The following is an 18,630-nucleotide window of genomic DNA, read 5'->3' as shown; positions in this document are numbered from 1 at the left end:
CTGTGACTGTAAGCAAATACTATTTCCTCCCTTTTAAGTTTACATAAATGTGGTTGTTTCCGCTGTTTTGAAATTCAGTGAAATGTAAACAAACCAATTTATAAAATGTTTGTTTATTGTGACAACAATTTCAATGTCACCTACTTTGTAGGTAGGGTGTAGATGTAGATGTAGAGGTGGGGAACTCCAGGCCTCAAGGGCCTGTGTCCAGCAGGTTTTAGATATCACCCTGGGTCAACACACCAGAATCAAATGATTAGTTCATCATCAGGCCTCCGGAGAACTTCAAGACATGTTGAGGAGATAATTTAGCTATTAGAATCAGCTGTGTTGGATCATGGACACATTTAAATCCTGCAGGACACCGGCCCTTGAGGCCTGGGGTTCTGCCACCCCTGGTGTAGAGTGTAGGCCACAGTGATCTTTATAGAAGATGTTTCATTTACAGTGGAACGAATGTAGCTAATTATACCAATGAAAAATTAACGTCTATGTAAATATGTTTATTCACAAATATTAGTTTTTCAGCTGTTTTGCGGATGAGTTGGCTTCTTTTTTTGTAACTTACTAGGGCTGAACGATATATCGCATTTGCGATAATATCGCGACATGATCAAGTGCAATTTTCTAACCGCAAAGGCTGCGATTATACTGCGATTATAAGGCTGTCCAAATTACTACCATATCCCAGAATTCATAGCGCGGCCCAGCCAAACTCCAGTTTCCAGCAATGGCGGCCGCTACTAAGTTTTAAAATTACTCATACTAATCTTTCTGGGTCACAAAATAAACTTTTAACATATTTTCAGGCGAGAAAGTAGTTGTGTAAACATCAAATATCTGCTCGGTTTATCAAAATATCCCATATTTGCAAAAGTGCTTCGACGTTTTCAGAGGCGTCTGCTACCCACCAGCTCGACAGCTAGCCGGGAGCTCGAGGATTACTGATGCGGCCGAGAACGGCACAACTCCCGGCACATCATTTTCAGATCACCGCGGAGTTTCGCTGCTCGGGTTAAACGTAATATATAAGTCACTTAGACAACCTAAAAATGTTATTGTTGGGCTTTTTTCAGTGTTTTGTTTGTTCGTGAGTAAATCGGTTTGGCTGAGATTAAAGTTATTAGATTAGATAAAATAAAACTTTATTAATCCCCCGGGTGGGTTCCTCCTTGGTTTTCACACAGCTGACTAAACGTCAAACAGAAAACTTATTAAACAGAAGTATGAGACAGTCGAGAATTTACACCAGTGTCTGGTTATATTTTAGATAGCAAGAAGCAGACGGCCGAGTTTATTAAACTCCACCGAGACAGCGGTGACGCTAATCAGAACTAGCCTTCTGATTAGCTAATCAGAAGGCTAGACCGTCCAATTTCACGCCTTTAAGCTTTAAAGGCGTGTTTGTGTGTGTGTTTATACAATTGCTATTATGTTTGCACTTTATGTGTAATGTTACTGACTGCAGAGATCAGTAAGATGTGTGTATTTTTTATTTATTAGTTTTATTTATTTAATATTATTTTTTAATTGAATGACTGTCTAGTAGTTCACAGATGTCGAAAAACTGAGTGTGGTAAAGCCACTGATTTTTTTTTTTTATGTATATTTCTGCAATCTGCACATTGTACTGACTTTCATTTTAATGTTTACACCAGGGTTCCTTGTCAGCACTTTATGCTCAGATGTTTGTAAGCTAAAAATAAACTATTGTGTATGTTCAAATATACTGTTGTGATTGAAGAAGTTAAATAAAAATGTCAGTCATCAATTCATGCATCACCTCATGTCATCATAACAGAGGTCTGTCTTCCAGGAAAGAACAGTTTAAAATTAATGTAATATAGTATTGGCCATACTATATGATGTATTGCTTGTCTTTGTTTAATAATACAGAAGACAAAGACCTTAAAAAATAATCGCATATCGCATCGCAATCGCAATATTGGGGCAAAAAAATCGCAATTAGATTATTTTCCATAATCGTTCAGCCCTATAACTTACCTCCCTAGACGTGGCAAAAATCTTTTCACACTTACTGTGGGTATACACGGGTATTTTTTGCCAAGCTCTAAAGGTGTGGATAAACAACACCTTATTCATGCCATCATCAGTGACCTCTACAGTGGCATCAGCAGTTGCACTATGGGTGCTATGAGTTTCACTAACCCAGCTGTCAAAAATTTCCTACAATCTCTGCTGAGTCCTGAGCTGTGGTTACTGCTGCCACTCCTGCTCCTGGTCTCGGTCCAGCTGCTGCTGACTTTCAAACTTTCTGGAAGTTTGTGGTGACACCTGGTGTGGTATCGCCCTCAGTTGATACTAACAATCAACTGAGGGCGAACGCACCAAAACTTGAATTAGCTGTGATCACATTATGTGCGTGTTTTGAACTGCACTGTGTTTCAGAAGATCTGCGCTTCATAAGCTCAACACAGCATTGAAGTTTTAGTATGGAGCATCCCACCCTAGTGCAAATGTCACAGGTAACATCTGTAAAGGGCCCACTAATCCTAAGTAATATGAAATTGTGTATTCGGGGCCCAATTTTTATTTTTCACTTTAGTTTTAGTAGGGTGACTGGACAAAAACTGTGGAGTTGGGTGATTTAAGAATTAAAAAACTGGACAGCAAATATGCCTCTTTTCTTAAGAAACATTTTATGAAGCCCCTGTAATGAAAGCGTTACATGATCACGTATATCAAAAAAACAAAAAAAATGCATGAATTTTGGGGGAAAAGGAAAAAAAAGGTGGAGTTGGGAGTGAATTTCCTGATTCAGATATTCATTTTCTGGATGCTGCCATCCAGAAGTGTTTTTAGTAAAGGTCTTGCTCATTTTAGCAAGTGTGCCAAACTTCTGCAAGTATTACAACGGCATGCTTCTGTCCAGATGCTACATATTAGTACAGCTTCATGAAACGTATATTTTATAAACAGTTTAAATACTCCCCCACTCAGACCCCGTTCCCAACTTTGTGTACTTGGATGAGGTGTTACAATGATTCATGAAACCACTTTTCGAGTCTATGCAAACTTCACAAAGAGCAAGGCCTGATCTGCAATCCAAGTTTACTTCAGTTTACCTCATTTGTCAAATTTGGACTGTTAACTAAACCCCAACATGCTCATTGCTCCGTCCTCACGTCACCTCGTCTCCTGTAACCCAGGCAACAAGAGCGCTAAAAATAACTAGGGACCCAAAGTAGATCAGCCATTTTCACTGTGGCCTGTAATTCCCTGCATCTAAAGAAAGGTACATTTGAAAAACTTCATAACAGCAAAGAGTGAAACTGCCGCTTGCTTTAATATATTCAACATTATGCCTGTTTCTCAGGTAGAAAGAAAACCACTTGGGCAAATGACTCAATATGTGTTTGCTGCCAGGAGAAGCTGAAAATCATTGGTTTAAATCATTGTCAATCTTCATTTTGTGTGATGGCATGAAACATAGCATGATCTCAAAAGATAATGTCAATTACATTAATAGTTGCATCATATACAATAATTAACTTGAACACCTCATATGAACCCCAATCCTTGTTTCTACCTGAGAAACTCCAAATCAGTAGAAATAAAAACTATTTTTAGAGTAATTAGGGGTAAAACGACTCTATAACAGGCTACAGAAGCTAATCGTGTCAGCTAAGAAGAGGAAACTGATGCTATAATTCACACAGGCTCACACGGATCCTTCCCACCTTGGATCAGCGGTTCAGGTGTGTGGTGGTGTAATGGAGTGGGTGATTTCTTTTTAATTTTGTTTTGTTTTTTTGCCAAACTTTGGCACATTTAAATGCCACAGCCTACCTTCTTACCCACATCTTTTGTTATTTGCTCTCATCGTCACAAACACAGTCAGGAGATCTTCCTAACGTAATGTGCAGTGCTTCAAAATACAGATTTTTACAATAACAATTTAATCTTCTATGTATAAATAATTTCTGATCTCTCTCGTGTTTTTAAGCAAATCCATTCAAAATATGTCTTCTTTAAATGAAGACATATAGGGCCTATTAATGCCAACTCACCAAAACACAGAAGTCCACTTACTTGTGCAGTACTGCTATCTCATTCTCAATGCTGTTTTCCTTGCCCTCTAAGGCCTTCTTGGGGATACACTTGACGGCCACCAATTTCTGAGTCCTCTTCTCCTCAGCCAAGACCACCTCAGAGAAAGCCCCGCTGAAACACAAACACACAAGTCTGTTAGACCTGAGTTTATTCATCCCAGGGGCTTCAGCTTTTCACATGCGTCGCTGACACTCTACAGAAAATAAGAAATTCCAGCTCTGATGTTAAACTGGTCTAACTTTTGTAATTCTTGGCTACCAGCATCTAAAAGCTAATATAAATTTTAGCCTGCTGATGCCAGATTGTGTTTATTTTTAATATCAGCCGCCTCCCGAAGTCTTTGGCGTGCTGAGTCAAGTTTTGGAAAGACTACAACCTGGTGGGATGAGTTGGAAGCACCAGTATTAAATATCGAGGTTTATCTCAGTGACAAATGTTGATACTGGCCAAAGGATTTTAAGTCTGACTCATGTAATGCTGTATATCAGTTGTATGCTACAGTTTACATTGTCACAGATTGAATAATGGTGTATATGAAAGTCCATATGAACAATAAATGGGGGAAAAATAGCCTCAGAATTTTTCCCCGTTTTGGATGTATTGCAGGCTTCATAAAACTTACTGTTATGTTATAAAATTCACTGTCTTCTTATTTATCTGTATGTGTTTCTAATTTATCTATATTCAGGGGTGCACATAAGTGGTCCGCAGGTGCGCATTCGCTGTCAAAATAAAAGACGCGCACCAGATAAGAAGTTGCAACGCACGTTTTTTTCACGGTATATTCTGCACCACATCTCTGTGCGTTCATCATTTGTTTGAAGCCAGCTCACCTCCTGCAACCACTGTTCCGAGACTACGTGCTTCTTTTGCGGTTTGGACTCCTTCGGACATTTCTTTGGTGGTGGAGGAGCACCAAATTAATTGCTTAAAGGAGCTTGCTTCTTCGCATCTTTAAGAGTTCTAAACAAAGAAAATCTTACGTACGCAAACGCGCGTTGCAACTTCTTATCTGGTGCGCGTCTTTTATTTTGACAGCGAATGCGCACCTGCGGACCACTTATGTGCACCCCTGTCTATATTTGTTTCTCTATTGTTTTCTCTTGTTTTAATCGATTGTGAAGCACTTTGGTCAACTCCGTTGTTTTTAAATGTGCTATACAAATACATTTTGAATTGAATTTGAATTGAATTTTGCCTTTTACCATCATTTACGTAAAGAACCCAGGCTTTGACTAGCTGAAGTACTGCAACGACAAATCTGACAGCCTTTTACACTTTTTTCTTTTTTATTCTCTTGGTTTCTGTATTCAGGAAAATCAAAACAAGTAAAGCATCTGAAGTCAGAGTAGCAAAAGAATAATAGCACTTTCCCATGACCCATTTCAGAGTGGAGGTGGACCTCGAGCATTTTGACCACAGCCCGAAGAGTTCTGACTCAGCTCCAGTGCTGTTCAATAGCTACAACTCCTGAGCCACAATGGTAGGCTTTGACACCGCAATACAACAGAGACAAGGTCACGGTAGCTTCAATGCAACGTTTTGGTTTCTTCATGTGTAATGTAACTTACTGTTTCAAACTGTGATGATTTTAATAAAATAAAAATAAATAAATAAGCAAGACTAAAGGAAAAAACATTGGTAACATAAAAATTACATAACACTCTCCCTGCAGCAGAAGGTCTTCTGATTACTGATTTGTTTAGCCTACTAATCAGTCTACCATATATTAAGCTGTACTTCACATACCAGAATAAATAAAAGGAAGAGCTTCCATGAAAAAACTAGGGTCTTCCTGATTTTTAATTTTTCATATTTTCCCATACACCTAAATTACAGAGCCTTTTTAGGGAAAAAAAAAAACAGATGGAAAGACCACTATGGCACATAATAATCCTGGTAATTAGCCCTAAAGCTTAACATCTGTGCATCCCATACCCATGACCTTATGCTGTGTTTACAACACATAGGATAGACTGTTGGGATGATGAAGTGGGTAGTGTCGGGTATATATTTGGTTTTCTACTAAGTGCTAATGTTGGATGAATCTGAGCGTTTTGAAGTGAATACATTTCTTACAGTAATGTGTAACACAGGCAAATTTATCAATTTCAAAGCTTTTGATACTCTCATGCTTGAATTCACTGGATCATTCTCACTGATTTTTATGAATTTTTAGAATAGAATAGAATTCAACTTTATTGTTATTGCACATGTCACAAGTGCAGGCAACGAAATGCAGTTTGCATCCATCCAGAAACTGCTTTAGCCATAATATAGATATATTACAAAAATATATATTAGCAATAATATATATATATATAGATATATTACAGGAATGGGTCTATTATAGGTCATTTTTGCAATGGTGGTTCTTCCAAAAGTCTTATTGCACGAGGTCATCACTCTCAGTCAGTTTATTTATAAAGTCCATTTAAACACAACACAGTGCTAAACAGCAAGTAATAACAAGAGTGAAAATGTTTAGAACAATAAAAATAATGATTTTATCCAATATTCTTCAGGTAGGAGTGTCAGGCAAGTCATTACACAACAAACACAAAAATCTGATTTTTTATATCTCACCTGAAGGAAATCTGAATTCTAGTAAATGATGTGTAGTTTTACAGGAAAGTTTACATAGCTTGAAATAACTCACAATGATGTCTTGCGGTGAAGCAGTAATTCACACTACAACAGACACTGACAGTGAACAATGTTTGTTTTTTGTTTTCTCAAAAAAAAAAAATCTATGATCATTTCAGTATTAGCTGCCAATACCATGTTCAAACATGTCCCTGTTTTCTTAAAACCAATGGCACGATAAAAACTCAGATCAAAAGTGAAATCGGTTGTTATCGCTCTGGTTCCAGGCAGTTGTTTGTGTAGACAGAAAGGAAGGACATGCATTCAGTCTAGAGATTTACAGATTCATTATTACTGCCAAACATGAAGACTTGTTTTCATACCAGCGACATCTGAAAAACAAGCAACTCTCTCTTCTCTGTAAAGTAATCCTAGAAAAAAAGAATCCTGCAAAACACATTTACATTCATAATTCAAATTTTAATTTTAAATAAAATAAATAAATTCTTGAAAGAAGGCTGATATTGCCTAATGTAATTTATGGCTCATGAGTTATATCAGGATTTTCCATAAAGGGACACTGTGTTGGCAAAGGTCGAGTGCACTGAGCAGTGATAGATGTCGCCTGCAGTCCTATTTTGGCTCAGCGTTTGTGTTCCTGTTTGCATTTCTTGCAGTATTTATAACAGTTGTTTGTGTCTTTTGCTTTAGGAAATTACTTTCGTAGTGAAATAAAGCCCATGATCAGTGTAACAAACTCAAAAATTGGGTTCCCATTTTGCTACTACTATTGAAATACACGCTGCCATGCATGACATTGTGATATTTCAATTTTGACATGACAGGCATTGGTGCACGCTGAATAACACTGGCAATGGCTTCCTTACAAAATAACAGTGAAACTGCTTGCTTCCTGCTTACGTTTAAAGAAATTGAATATGCAAACAGAGGGCTTACAATTACCTTTTTTTAGTTATCAAGCAAAATTCGTAAAGACAACAAATGAACAGTAGTTGAGCTTAGATATATATGTTTTACAACGGGTCCTTCCACAAACTTTATGCAGTGACCCTCATGCAGGTCTCTGGTGGTGTTAACTACAAAAACCCAAAGAACCCTGAACCCAGATCTTGATAAGACTAACTGTGAGTGAGGCTTTGTGGTCGTGTGTCAACAAGAAACTAAAACTTGTGCAGGAATGCCATCTGCTTTGGCAGAAATCCAGCTCTGTGGAGGAGGTTGTCACTGCTGCAAATTCCTCTGCAGCATCTGGAGAATTTAGCTGACATTCTCCATGCTTCCACTGACAAACCAAAAGGGCTCTTGGGAAGTGTCAAATAGTGGTTCACAGAGACGGTCTTTGACTACAGATATTCAAGGGGGGGGATTTTATTTGTTTCGCAAGATAAAAACTGTATAACCATTTTGCCATGTGAAATGATCCTGATGTATATTTGCCTGACTTGAATTGTTTAAAATAACTTGATATTTATATTTAACCACATTTTGCCATAAACACCCCCCCCCAAGAAAAAAAAAACCTTTTACGTTCTTGACTTCCCATCACAAAATAAGACTGGTCATTGTTTTTATATAGTTCCCAAAATTACTTCCCTATTTTCTGAATATCAGGAAACAGTCCTTCACTGCGTTGGTCCTTTAAAGTGACACTTTTACTGAGCAGCAGCCTTGACAGCCACTGTTTAATAAAAACAGAAGAAGCAGACACAAGTTCAGCCAACTGCCTTCTATGCTTGTCACCACACAGGGGATGCCAAAGAAATGTAGCAGCAACCCTCAAGTACTGTTGTTATACAACTGTTTTACAGTAAATTATCTGAGTATTATTTGATGTGTCTGCAACTGGCACCGTGCAGCCTAAAAAAACATGAAGAATATAGAAAGGATGGCTGTGTCGGGTGAGTTTGCTGAAGGTTAATCCTAACCAAGGTTTCAGTTGGATTATAAGGTAAACAAACGTGTTTACAGAGCTGTTCCCGTTCCAAACAGGATGTTCTAATCGGCACCATGGGAACTGTGTCCAGAAACAGGAAACACTCAGTCCCCTCACCCTCACGCACACACAGGCATGCAGACATGGTACGACTGGAGAGCTATTAGCTGCTAAGCCCTTAATGAGGACTAGCTTGCCATTATACAAACAGTAGGGCATTTCTCAGAAAAACACTGTGTAAATATTTTACACAGTGGTTTCAATATATACATACAGTATACAGTCAAATATAGAAAAGACATATACACATTTAGGCCTCATACAGTTTAAATATTTGCATAAACTCCGTCTCTGTTGGTTTTACACCCCACCCAAACATTTGAATAAGATGCTGGGTTGTTTTTTTATTATTATTATTAATTTTATTCATCGTAAATGGTCAAATGTCAGCAGACCCCTCTGTTTCTTCTATTTTGAACACAACACCTTTTTTATTTTGTTACTGTTGTATTGTATAAAGTAAGTGTCAGTGATGATGCAGATATGTACAGCACATATGCCAATTAAAATGAACTCTGCAAAGCAAACATTAAAAAAAGAAAATCAACAAGGAAGTATTTCTTATGTGGCAGTGACGTTTTGAGAATACTAATCTTCTCTGACTGTCTGCCATGGAAAAAGGACATTTCTTATTTCTCAAACTCACAGCACTTCTGCCATCTGTCCTGCTGAGAAGTTGGTCAAGAAGGTATGTAAACAGATGACAAAACTGTAACTGTGGAAAGGTCAGAGAGACATAGGGAAGGACCATCTGGCCCAATAAGAGCTGAGAGATACCCAACTGTGAAACTGGACCTGAAACATAAAAAGACCATCTTTGCTCTGTGGGCCTCCCAAACATGAAGAACAGCACAATCAAACCACAATCACTCTCGATTTACATATAACAACACAGCACACAGACACAACACATCAGTAAAATGTGGTCATCTAATCCTAAAGGGAGACCCATTTAAAATACTTGAATTACCATTTTTTTTTGCTCCATCAAGGCAAAGACACAAATCTGAGACAGTGAAAAATACTTGTCTGTCTGTCAGCAACATCACACAAAAACTGCCAGAATTTAGCCTACATTAACCACATCTACCTCATGAGTAAATAATGTTGCCTATGTTGTGTTTACAGCCTATTGTTTTGAATCACCTGATCAAAACAACCATTTATACATGGCTAATATCTCAAAATTATACACCGTGCCTCCTTTGTCACTGGCGCCTTGATGCAGCAGGTTATGACAATATCAAAATACATCTCTCACTTCCAACTCATCACATATGGACACATGTATAAGAGCCCTTGGCATCAAATCACATAAAGGCAGTGGTTAACCCATCCAATACGATGGGTTAACTTTTGGCATATTTTAACTCAAACTGAAAGTTTTTCCTATACTATATTCCAATATTATACTACACGTAACACAGTAGTGTGCCTAGCAAGTAAAAAAGGAAGTGAAAATCAGTAAGTGGAAGATCAAATAAACTCAGAAGCTTCCAGATTATCCTCCGAACCTTTTCTGTCGTTGAAAGCCCACCATTACCCCTCTGCATTGAACACAAACTAGCAAAGCATTGTATTGGTGTGGAGCTGCGATGAGTATGTTTGCATTCTGTTCTCCTAGTTTACACATCTGCAGCATTAAACCTTCCTATGGGGCTAAGACTTGCTGTGATTGCATACCGAGTGAGGATGTATACACATACTGTATCACAAATGTGAAAAGTAAAATGAAAAAGAGATTTATTTACTTTTAAAAGGTTTAAATAAACCATTTAAAAACCATTAAATAAAATAAGGCAACACGGTGGCACGGTGGTTAGCACTGTTGCTGCACAGCAAGAAGGTCCTGAGTTCAATTCCACCATCAGGCTGGGGTCTTTCTCCGTGGAGTTTGCATGTTCTCCCTGTGTTGGTGTGGGTTCCCTACGGGCACTCCGGCTTCCTCCCACCGTCCAGCTTGTGGAGATAGGTTAATTGATTAATCCAAATTGCTCATAGGTGTGAGTGTGAATGGTTGTCTGTCTCTATGTGTTAGCCCTGCGACAGACTGGCGAGCTGTCCAGGGTGTACCCCGCCACTCGCCCTATGACAGCTGGGATAGGCCCCCGTGACCCTGAAAAGGTTAAGCGGAAGCGAATGGATGGATGGTGTAAAATATGACCTACTGATATTGACAAAGTGCACCAAAGACCAGCACCATGGCTAAACTATGTTTTTTAGTGTAATACCTCAGTACAATCCGCACTACAGTTCAGTGAAGTAATATTACATAACCAAACCAAGAAAACTAAACTGCTACATCTAGAGCTATGAGCAACATGGGGAGCTACTGGCTAGAGTGAACTCATTAATTCACCAAAAGACAAACATTGCTCCTGAAGTCTGTACTGTTGTCAGTCTCTGAATGGTGATAGCAGACAGCAATCCCATGATTCCTATGTCCTCTCTAGGTTACTATCCAAATATTTCTGTAACTGCAAATCTAAATATTGGAAACACTAACAATTTACTTTTAGCCATCTGATCTGTTCATGAGACACCAACAAAAGATATTTTCTGACTTTTTATATGGAATACTATTTGTAAATTAAAACAGCTTTAAATCTACAAGTACACAAGTGCTGGCATCAATAATGGTCAGTTTGTAGCATGAAAAATTTTCAGCAAAAAAATTTGTCCTTCACTGAGAATAATTAAGCCACTCTGACGATACACAGTCTATCTTGACCAATCATCTCATGACGTAGCCTCTGCAGCTAACATTGTTTCTGAGGATAGAAATTCTTGGTTTTGTTATCTGCTATTTCCTCAATAAATAACAAAATGAAACACTCTTAAACTGTCATCACAAAATAACTGAAGGTTTCAAGTCTGAACTATGGCCAGTGCAGTAAGAGGTCACCTTACCAACTCCAGTTAATTCAGAACACTGCTGCCTGGATTTTAACTGGCACTAAGAAATATGAGCATATTTCTTACTCCAATAATAAATCAATGTTAAACTTAGACTGGCTGACCATTCAATTTTGTATCCATTTTAAAAGAAAAAGCTACTTTTAGAGGCTACCTTATCCACAAGGGGGGTCACCACAGCAGGTAGCTCTCTAAAAATGCACCTCATGAGGTAGCTTGACTTCACAAATCTTGTTGTCCTTAAAGTATTTTTTGGGAAAGCCAGAAGCTGTTCACTGTGTCCATGGGAAAAAACAAAACTAATGATAAACACACACACACTCACGCACACACACACACACGCACACACACACACACACACACTATTTTGAATTTTGGATTAAGTAAAATCCAACTTTGAATTTTTTGCCGTTCTCCAGAGCCCATAAAAAGGTATTTGGGAGAGCCATACAACAATCCCCCAAAAGCTTCCATTACACCTTGAACCTTGCCCTGATATACTGAATGCTCATATATACATCTACCTGCTAGTAAAGATTATGTTCAACTATAACTTAAGATATTGCATGCAGAGCAAGTTGCAAAAAAGCAACAAGAAATTTCTAAAACTTTTTGACATGGAAATGCTAAGTATATACATACATTTAGGGAAGATTTACCCTCAAAAAGTGCACTGTAAAAAAATCAAGTTGGTATTTTGCATTGATAAGCTGGTCCGGCTGTTTCAGAGATTCAGGATTCATCCAATTCCCATGAAAAGACAGCAGCAAGGAGAATTTTATGATTTGCTCCAGAAGCTGAAGCTGTATCATGAATGCTTTCGTACATATTTCAGGAAGTCAATGGGGCAGTTTGAGCTCCTGTTGGCATAGTTGGGACCACAACTGAGGAGCCAGAGAAATCATTTCAGAGAGGTGATTGCGCCTAGCTGTTTATCTGAGGTAAAACAGTATTAAGTTAATATTTCCATATCATTGTATATTCACTACCGATGTGCATGTTAAGCTACAAGGACTCTTGTTGCTTAATATAGTGGTCTGATTACTAAATATTTTACGTGTCCTGTGTTTAAAGGCCTTTAAAGTCTTCACTAATTGATTTTATTTTATAGCTTGATTATTTATGGATTCTGACTCTCTTTGGTAAACAAATTAAATTTCCAGCACGCACCTCTTTGCAGTACGCCATTGTCTTTTGTCAATGCCTGTCCAAAGTAACAAGAAGCTCTACCCAGCTAAAAAAAACAAAAACACACACACACACACACACACACACACACACACACACACACACACACACACACACACACACACACACACACACACACACACACACACACACACAGAGTAGTTTGCTGGTAGTTTGAGTGTTGAAAGAGATCAAAAATAAAATTTAAAAAGGAATGAATATTTGCCATAAATTGGCCGGAAAAAGGACAAATAGACATAAATGGTTACTCTTGGTGGATGTTTACATAGCTCACTGCTATCTAGAGGCCTAAACTCTGTTACTACCAGAGCTTTAGTATCCATTTAAGATAAAAATAGACCCAACTTTCCACTGTTTAAACTCCACTTACTGGCAGGAATTGCTTTGAAGCACATACATGAAAACAAAATCCCCCAATCAAATCATATAGCGGAGTATAATTAAGTTAGACAGCAAAGAACACGCATCCCTAAGGATTTCTTGGATTGGAGATAATAAGCGCATGGAATGTCTTTTCAAGCCAGTTTGCTGATATGTGGACAGCTTGAAATGTGAGAAATACGGACAATAAAGGATTATAACAATGGAGAAGGACTGTGGGAAGATGTACATGACAAGCCTGCGAGTGTACTAAAAGCTGTTAGGAGGATATATTGCTGTGAGCAGATGGAGTTGCCTAAGTGGGCCAGACAGTGGGCATATATGTGTGTGTGTGTGTGTGTGTGTGTGTGTGTGTGTGTGTGTGTGTGTGTGTGTGTGTGTGTGTGTGTGTGTGTGTGTGTGTGTGGATTCAGGAACTGCAGGCTATGCCATGCTGAGTTGCAGACTTCTGTTCGAATTAGGTCAGGGCAGGGCTGAAGGGCTGAAGGTGCCATAAGCAGGGATGGATTTTGAGGATTGTGCTGGAGTTGGAAATAGTTCTAAACTGTCATTGTTCCAAGGAATGGTTAAACTCCACTGATCTGTGCTATGGCTGCTAGAGTGTCTTAATGAATGCATATTTAGAATGCAAAAATCTGTCCCACTTGATTACTATTTTTGGAATTTGAAACTGAAAGAGCAGCGAAAAGACAGAATAAGCCAGAGACACTATTACAAGGACACAGTAATGTATTGTCTTGTGCTATGCTTTACAGTACTGGAGCAAAGCCCCATCCACCTTCTTCCTTTTAATATCATCTATTCTGCAGCTCAGGCTCAATTTAAAAAAAATAAAGAAAACCAGTCTTCTTTTTAAGCTAGCTATGAGGTGATAACGTTACAGAAAAATTTATACTTTGGGGGTTTATGTGAAGATTAAAAACTGACGTTATAATAAGCACTATTACGGGAATACGATGGGATAAATATGGTGGTAAATGAAGAGATGGGAGAGTTAGGACACAGACAGAAAAAAAGAAGCACGGAGAGATGAAAAATAGATGAAGTGGGGCAGCTCTCATGCTGTGAGATTCATCTGCTCCATAAAGGTGGCTGTTTCTTTTGTCTGAACGGCTTTGTTAATCATCATTTTGAATTCGTTTGATTCAACTTCACACGCAAATGCTGTAGTAAAAGTGAGTCTGTGCTTATTTTCCTTCAAACTCCATGTGTGTCTGAACCTCCACACTACACTTTAGACTATAAATATGTTGGCATAGGGATGTGTGGGGTGATTGCTCACTTATTACTTGGAAATATTGCACAACACAGCAACGAAGTAATAAATTGCAGCAATATGGATTCAGCAGCATCATCCAAATTCAGACAATATAAATATAGTAATTATGTATAGGAACTGTATTACTTTACAAGATTATGGAAATACTATGTAAACACAATATTTGTGGCAACTAACTGTGGTTGAGGATGTAATACACACTCAATTTCTGGGCAATCACTTTCATTTGCAAAGTGACTGCACAGGTTACCTAATGAGATGCAACGTCCAAACAACTGCAGTACATCTTGGACTCACTTCAATCCCTCTCTGACAAATTGGCAAAGAATTCAACTAACCGCCATCTAATTTAAAAATACAGATCGCCAATCAGGTGCAAGCAACCTGACTCAGTAAGAACCAATGAGTGCAACTTGTCTACGCTGCAAGTTGCTCGATTCCGACTCAATTGATTGTGCAAAGTTGACATTTTGCAGTTAAACTGGCCCCTACAGCAACTACGTCACCATCTGAAGAAACTTCTTTCAGCTGTTTCCTTATTTACGTGTCACCACACTAGATGGCTCTTCATATTTGCATATCCCCCCAAGGGATTTGTGTCTCCTCCCAGTCTTAAAACAGGGACCATGTTAGGCACATGAGTGGGCCACTGCACCACAAAGCCACAGTATCATTAACTGTGCAGGGATTTCTGAATTTTAATTTCAAATCTCTGAAGTTCTGGCTGCACTAAATAATTAATGTGAATTCCTGTGTATGCAGGTAGCAACAGGTTTGCAACATACCACAACTGATTTGTGATTTTTGCAGTTTAATCACAAACACAATGCACATCTGTAATCTGATCCCATTCAGCTGCAAACTGGCCACCACAGTCTGACTCTACCTCGTTGCTGTTTATCACTGCCTTGCTGGGCCAAAGTCACTTTGAAGATGGCAACTGACTGTCATCGAAACAGTCATTTCAATGACAATGAAACTTTGAACGGGTGAGTGCAAGATCCAGACAAAGGCATGTCCCTTATTTACTATAAGATTTATATACTATAAGAGAGGTTAGTACGTGTTTTAGAGACCGTGGTCTCTCTAAATCAGAGTTGTCAAACATAATGCCCAGGGGCCATAACTGACCTAGTAAAGACTCCAATGCGTTTTTTATTTTTGTTTGCTTGTTTTAAACAGCTTTTCCTACAGGCAGTAAGCTAACAGAACTTTTTTCTGTAGTTTTATACATTTATTTATGAGTTCTGACAGATTTTTGTCATTTACTACGGCAGCATTTTTATCCTTGTAGAAAAACTGAGCTGTACTGTTGAAGCTGCACTTCTTTTTCTGATAATAAATGGGATTAAATGCGTAGTTAAACATCTTTACACTGACAGAAAGGGGAGTTTGGCTGAATCAGCCCACTTAAGCTCAAAGTGGGCTGAATGTGGCCCATGGTGTAAAATGAGTTTGACTTTCCTGCTCTAAACAATAATATGATTTACTGTAAGAACATTTAATGCTACAGCGTGGTCAAAGCCTCATCTCTGGTCATGCAAATCATCGTCATTCACAAATGAAACTGTGCGTAAAAGTGCCCAAATAAACACACTCAGACGTATGAACATTTAGTGCTGAGTTATTGAACCCTTCCACTCAGGAGCAGAGAGCCCTTAGACAGAGAGGCAAATCAGTGTTAAAACCCATGTAATAGCCCAGAGGCATGAGTATGAGGTAACAAGTGGAGCAAAAGGTTCCTCTTTTCACTAACAGATTGTGTCCCAGCACTAACTGTTGATTCTGTACAACAAATCAGCAAAAATCTTGAATCCAGCATTTCACTGAGAAACATCAGCAACACAGTTTCATATCACAGAAATACACACTGATGAAGTTAAAAAGATTAGTATCTCATCCATCTAATAGACACTGAACAATATAAGCTCACTCTGAAGTCTAGCACATAAAAATATCTGTGCTCTTTGCTTGGTAAAAAGAGAAGAGAAGTGATGAATGGATCCTCTTTCATTCTCAGAGTTGCCAAGTCAAATGGGGGGAGCTGAAGGTCAACAAGAGATAACAGAAATAGAGAGGTTTTATTGATTATTATAATTATACTGCATGTGCCTATAAACATACACAACGGGGCAGAAAAGAAAAACAAGTGTTGAATCCTTTTACTCTCTGTGCCTCTCCATCACCCCCGCATGTACAAAAACACAACTCTTACCAAATCAATTGCAGCCAATAGCAGATCCTACAAACAACGAGGGCCACTGGGTCACCATAGAACATGACTGACGAAGACAGGCAGTGGCCAATCCATCAGCCATAACGATTTTAGATGATTACACCATGCACCCCTGCTTTTTCTGTCAACTTCCTCCTATAGCCAGTCTCTTGTTGCTTTATCTCCTCTATGTTTTGCAATGTATTCTAGGCTAAAAATACCAAGAATTCCGCCTTACTGCTCGCGGCATGAGAACATGTGCAGCCATTTAAATGTCAAAAAAGTCAGCATGGTTCATTTGTGCAGTTTATCATCACTAAAGAAATCTCAAAGCCTGTGGCAAAGTGTGGGAACATTTCTTGCAAAGAGATGTTTATAGGCACTACAGTGAAAAGATCAACATCTTAACAACAGAAAGAAGGGGAAAAAAGTGAAATAATGGAGGACACTGGGATTCAAATGACATAATAGGTCATCTAGTCTTTGAAACATAGAAACAGTTTCAAATAAATAACTACTGACAGCAGATTCACTCATATTTTCTATATTAAGTTGAAAAGGCTCTATAATAATACATTATACAATATATAAGATATTTCCTATTTTCCAAATACAGGGCCTGTGACAATGAGCAGTACACCCGGGGCAACATGACTCATGACAAATGCTTACCAACATATTGTAGAGAGAGCAGCGAAAGTCAATATTTGAAATAAAAGGTTAGGAAAGTACCAGCAGAGACAAGGAAATTCAAACTTCTCAGTCAAAAACATCTGAATATGTATGCATGACTACATACACACCAAGCCTTGCACACCTACCCTTGTTGAATTCAAGGTAACTGTGACAAATGCTACTTTTAATACTACCAGATCTTTAACTAGAAACGTAACTGTAATACTCTATATGTGATTAACAAAAGCCCTGAAGAGGATCTGTGGCATTATGCTCAGCTGTGTGTCCTCAACCCTGCATAATGAACGCTTTAATTTCAGCTGAAAATCAAAGGGCAGCAGGATACACTGGGATCCCCCATCCAACACTGAACACAGTTTGAAACCAGGAAATAGAGAGCAGGTGATAGAGATGTGGAGCCAAAAATGAGGTTGGCTTTCTGACAGCCGAGATCCAAGTTTTGAGTTGGGTAGGACAAATAGAAAGAGAGAGAGGTTGGGGGTGTTAACTTAAGGGAGGATTTAAGTTGATTGCAGTACCATTGCTTGTTTTTATTAATCCCCATCTGTTTTGATTACTGAAACATGTGCCTGCAGCTGGGGATTAACCAAATGCAAGCAGCTGTTATGTGGTTCATAGGACTGATGCACTGATACAACACTTATATCAGATACTGATCAGACAGCTGGATGGGGCATTTGTAACAACACAAAACTCTATGGGGCTGACCTAGAGTACTGTGCAATAGGGTTGAGCTACCCCCAATTTCTTTATTTTATTTCCAAGGAGCCAGACTTTCTTGTAATTTTGAAAGTGGTCTTGGCAATAGCTTGCAGAAGTTTCTCTTTGGAGACTGGCTGCTTTTTCACTCATTTTCAGTCCAATTCTTGTACCTGACTATTTTCAAAGCCACTTAACACCGACCTATGAATCATATAATATAAAAAGGCTCCTAACTCGAAAGATGAACTAGTGTTGTTTTCATAAAACGGATAACTTAGCTAGGACGTGGCTGTCAAAAGGCCATTTTTTTAAGGATAGCAAAATGGGAAGAAAATGTTGAGGTATGCCAAATTGCACAATAACTAGACTAACTAGACCAAAGGGTCTGATGGAGTGATGAATCCAAATGTGAAAAGTTTTGTTTTTTTAGTTCTAATTGTTAGTATGTACAAAGGAGGTCAGGAGACAGCCATCTGTAAAACATAGTTGAGCTTCTGTCATGGTTTGGGGCTGCATTTCAGTCAGCGGTGTTGGAGATCTTGTCAAAATTGGTGAAAT

The 18,630-nt window shown here is 38.5% G+C and overlaps 1 protein-coding gene across 3 annotated transcripts in view; it reads right to left on the bottom strand.

Annotated features, from left to right (window-relative positions):
- camk1b (calcium/calmodulin-dependent protein kinase Ib) overlaps nucleotides 1-18,630 on the bottom strand; it is a 41,886-nt gene that overhangs the window by 12,226 nt on the left and 11,030 nt on the right. For all 3 annotated transcript variants that reach the window (XM_080892459.1, XM_080892460.1, XM_080892461.1), the window contains exon 3: nucleotides 4,054-4,185. In XM_080892459.1, coding sequence (XP_080748585.1) covers nucleotides 4,054-4,185 — 132 coding nt within the window. The remainder of the gene's footprint in view (nucleotides 1-4,053; nucleotides 4,186-18,630) is intronic.

Source organism: Rhamphochromis sp. 'chilingali' (genome assembly GCF_963969265.1).
Source record: "Rhamphochromis sp. 'chilingali' genome assembly, chromosome: 9".
NCBI lineage: Eukaryota > Metazoa > Chordata > Actinopteri > Cichliformes > Cichlidae > Rhamphochromis > Rhamphochromis sp. 'chilingali'.
Note: the sequence above shows the minus strand (reverse complement) of the source record. Positions and strands in the feature narration are given on the sequence as shown.